Genomic DNA, 4,851 nt, shown 5'->3' with positions numbered 1-4,851 from the left:
GGACGGTCTTGGGCGGGGGGAAAAAATGGACACATATGTAATATCCTTTGTAATAAATAATAAAATTTAAAAAAAAAAAAATAAAAACCTACTCAGTGCTAAGCAATGTTTTGGCTACTGAGGAACCAGCAGTTTCCAAGTACAAGTTTGCTACTTTTGAAAAGCTGTTATTCTAGGGAGTACTGTACTTTTTGCCTTTATGTCGACAAAGAAACAGGGGTACTAATGGGCTGATTTATATGAGTGTTACCTTCTGAGCTTTCTCCGAAAAGTCTGTGGTGTCTTAGCCCCTAAGAACTCTATCTTTGAGAATCATTATCCAGGGTGAGACACTTAAGTATGAGGTCACCAATGTAGATGATTTGTATTCTTGAGTAGTAGCATTTTGAGTTGTGTTCTTCTGCTGAAAGGAAAAACAGATGGATCTCTAAAAGATAGGTTTAATTGAAAATATTAGTATATAGCTATAATCTCAGGTATTGATGTTGAATATAGAATACATACTATTACAATACTTTATTTTTATTCAATTTATTGGAGTTACATTGTTTAATGAGATATGTAGGCTTCATGTGTACAATTCTATAACATATCATCTGTGTATTATATTGTGTGTTCACACCTCAAGTCTCCTTCCATCACCATTTTTCCCTCTTTCACCCTCTCCTACCTCCCTCCATCCTCCTTTCCCTCCCTCTGCCACCATACTATTCTCTGTCTATGAGTTTTTCTTTTACTTTCTGCTTAATTCCTTCACCTTTACTATACTAATACTTTAAAAAGTGATTTGTAAATATGCTTTAATTTCGTTTCTTCAGCATTTTTGAATATTAAGTGAAAACATGAATCTGAAATTAATTCAAAGTTACTATTCTTTCTTTAATATCATGGTTAGATTATTTATGAGAAAATTATAGTGAAGTTACCTATGTATTACAACTGGAAAACAATATGGATATTATTCTTCCATAGCAATTTAATAGCCTCTCAGTATATTTCAAATTATATTCCATATACTATTTTCAACTTGTATTGCTACTGAGCTATATCATTTATATTGTAAAGCAACAGGCTAATTGGCCAAGCTTATAATAATAGTAATAATCGCAAATAATGTTTTTTGAGGGTGCCAGCTATGTGCTCAGAGCATCACTGGATTAGCTCATTAATCATCAGAGCAAGCCCATGAAATAGAGTTACCCAAGTGTACAATTCCAATAATACAAATTTTCTCATTTTTCACATGAGAAAACTAAAGCAGAGAGGGGTTACGCAACACATTCAGGATCACATAGCTAATAAGTGGTGGATGTGGATTCAAGCCCCCAAATACACTATAATGCCCTCCTAGTAAAATGGGATTTGCTACCTAGGCATGTCATACTGTACTTCCCTGACCATTTCGAACACTATTTTTTGCTGTAATTTCATCTAATTAAATCCTTAGTAGGTACATAATCCTGCCATCTCAATAGTAAATTTTATGGATGCTAACATCGTAGAGACGATGGGTAGTGACTGTCTTTTTTTTCCTGCCCCAAAGCCTTACCCAAACCTCCAGGAACTCCTGTAGTGACCGAGAGCACAGCCACAAGCATCACACTGACATGGGACTCTGGGAACCCTGAGCCTGTCTCCTACTACATCATCCAGCATAAACCTAAAAATTCTGAGGAATCTTACAAAGAAATCGATGGAGTGGCGACCACACGCTACAGTGTCGCTGGACTCAGTCCCTACTCGGATTATGAATTCAGGGTCGTTGCTGTCAATAACATTGGGCGGGGGCCTCCCAGCGAGCCCGTGCTGACACAGACCTCAGAGCAGGCGCCGTCCAGCGCCCCGCGGGATGTGCAGGCGCGGATGTTGAGCTCAACCACCATCCTGGTGCAGTGGAAGGAACCGGAGGAGCCGAACGGACAAATCCAAGGATACAGAGTGTATTATACCATGGATCCCACTCAGCACGTCAACAACTGGATGAAGCACAATGTCGCTGACAGCCAAATCACTACTATTGGCAACTTAGTGCCCCAGAAAACCTATTCTGTCAAAGTCCTGGCTTTTACCTCAATTGGAGATGGTCCCCTTTCAAGTGACATACAAGTCATCACTCAGACAGGAGGTAAGTCTCATCTGGAGGGGGAGCAGGGCAGGAGCGGGGAGTTGATGCTCACAGGTGGGAAGGGCATAAACAACAAAGATATTATAAATTTTCATTTTTGAGGCTGTAGCAGGATGCATATGGCACCCTGTGCTTTTCATTTGTCCCCAAATAACTTGTAGGCTTTTCTGCATGCAATGGATGAATGTGTCCTCCATGCAGCGTTTTGAAAAGAAAGGAACAATTCTTTTTTATCTTCTGAGAGAAGAGTCTCAAAAATTATTAAGTTTTTGGAAGATTGGATGGCTCAACATAAAGTTAAAAGTAAAACCATTTGTCAGGGGGCCTAGGATATGTAAAGGGCTTAAATTTGCCAGGAGCTCCTTGCTTAACAATAAATATTCTCCTAATGGATTTTTCTTTGCATGGCCTCAGGGGTGACAGAAGACAGTTACCAAGATCTAAGATCAAACTTTAGGGCCTGCTTCATCCATTCTACTGGGCATTACAGCAGATGCCAAACTGTTTTATGAAGAAAAAAGTTGGCCCTGCCATAGTTTTATTTTCATAAGAGGATAGCAAAATCTCTGGTCTTTGGCTTGAAGTGATCAGTTATGACTTGGGTTGGGAAAATAACATAGCAGCTCTATTCTCAAGTTTATTCTTGGGCATCTGATAGCTGTTCATTTGACTCCTTTGCACTCTGACTCCTCTAAAACCTGCATTAACATAGGAGTGTTTTGGCAGCATCCCACTGGTTTGTTCTGATAATCTACATAAGACCAGTATTATTGGAGTTAGTATCTGTGATCTAGAGGTATGGAACTTACTGGTAATTTGGGAATGAATTAGTGAATTTTCTCAGGTATCAGAACTCGATAAATCTGTTTGATCACTGACTTGTTTGTATGTTGTGAGTTTTGTGAATCACATGACAACTATATTCACCATTTGCCCTGGCTACTATACATCTCAGAACACATTTACAGCCTACCAGGCTTTTTTATATTTTCATACCATCATTTGGTTCTTCCTGGCTTGCTCATGGATTTATTACTTTCTCAAATGGTATGAAAGATAACTATTTGAATATCTTTTACCACAATTACACTAAAAACCATATTTTTTTCCTACTTGGCCTTTGCAGTTCTCCTGTATCTATTTGCTGTATTATGCAAAAAAAATATTCTAGATTTTTTTCATATATTTTGTTTTTCATAATGTTTCTCATTGGAAAATAGAGAAATTTATGAATCTTGTCCTTTTTCTTGTTTGAAAGAGGTCAACTGTTATAAGATAATTTTTTATAAAACTATTATACTGTTTAGCAGCTCCTTGACCATTAAAAGGTATAAGAAAGTATATGAGAAAAATATATCCCTATAATCCACTTTTACTTTTTCTGATTTTTCAGCTTTTATTTTAAAAATTCCTGGTTTTAGAATGACATAATCAGGGTTTGAATCTCAGTCTATGATTCTTAGTTCTGTGACCTTGGATGGATTACTTCATCTCTCTGAACCTTAGTTTTCTCATCTAAAGTTTTTCTCATCTAAAGTAATGACCACCTCATAGAGATTAGGGATTTTATCCATTTTCTTGGGTTTCTGACACAAAATACCACACGGTGGTGGACTTAAAAAACAGGAGTTTAGTGCCTGTCAGTTCTAGTGGCTAAAAGGTGTCGGCAGAATTGGCTCCCTCTGAGAGCTAGGAGGGAGGTTCCAGAACTTTCCCTCGCTTTTGGTGGTTTGCTGGAAATCTTGGCTATTCTTTGGCCTGTAGAAGCATCATCCTGATCTACTCCTTCATTGTCACATGTCATTCTTTCTATGTGCATGTCTCTTATATCCAGATTTTCCTTCTTTATGAGGATACCAGTCATAATGGATTATGGCCAAACTTGATTTTAACTAACTCTACCACAACCCTGTTTCCAAATAAAGTAACATTCTGAGGTTCTGGGGGTTAGGAATTCAAGGTGAATTTCTGTGGGACACATTTAAATCTATGAGCTATAGATTAGACAATGGACAGAAACATTGTTAACTTAATAAGTAATATATAATTATCATCACCATCATTGTAACAGCTAAAATATACTAGAAAATATGCTATGAACTTGTCATGTATTAATTCTTACTACCCAATTAGGCAGATGTGGAATTATCCTATTTGCCAATGAGTAAATTTGGGATCAAAGAAGATAAAAAGATTCAGTAACTTGCTTTGGGTCATAAGGTTAGTAAATGGCAAAGCAGAATTTAAGTCGGGGCACCCTAGATACTTCTAAGCACCATTATATGTCCAATTAATAATTTGCTAATGTGATAGTTTTAGTGCCTCTTAGATTTTTTTGTCCACAAGGAGCAATAAATGAATTGTGGCAGGAAATGCACTGTGTCATTTACTCACATTTGTATTTTAGGATTATATATAATTTACTCCTGCAATACTTGAGGTGGCTATTAGATTATCCCAGTTAAGCTATTTAGATGTGAAAAATATGTTTATCTGAAAGAAGTAGAAGGAATTCCTTTTTATAGAAGACTAGAGGCCCGGTGCACAAAAATTTGTGCACTCGGGAGTAGGGAGTCCCTCAGCCCGGCCTGTGCCCTCTTGCTGTCTGGGACCCCTCGAGGGTGACCACTTGCTGGCTTAGGCCTGCTTCCCGGGGGATTGGGCCTAAGATGGCAATCAGACATCCCTCTGGCAGCCCGGCAGCCCTCGGGGGATGTCCACTTGCC

At 38.1% G+C, this 4,851-nt stretch overlaps 1 protein-coding gene across 31 annotated transcripts in view; it reads left to right on the top strand.

The window, feature by feature from the left end:
- PTPRD (protein tyrosine phosphatase, receptor type D) overlaps nt 1–4,851 on the top strand; it is an 833,389-nt gene that overhangs the window by 635,022 nt on the left and 193,516 nt on the right. For all 31 annotated transcript variants that reach the window (XM_015564215.1, XM_015564194.1, XM_015564191.1 and 28 more), the window contains one exon: nt 1,544–2,125. In XM_015564215.1, the coding sequence (XP_015419701.1) occupies nt 1,544–2,125 (582 nt within the window). The remainder of the gene's footprint in view (nt 1–1,543; nt 2,126–4,851) is intronic.

Source organism: Myotis davidii, unplaced genomic scaffold, assembly GCF_000327345.1.
Source record: "Myotis davidii unplaced genomic scaffold, ASM32734v1 scaffold361, whole genome shotgun sequence".
Classification (NCBI taxonomy): Eukaryota; Metazoa; Chordata; class Mammalia; order Chiroptera; family Vespertilionidae; genus Myotis; species Myotis davidii.
The sequence above is the reverse complement of the archived record's forward strand: the minus strand, read 5'-3'. Positions and strand labels throughout refer to the sequence as shown.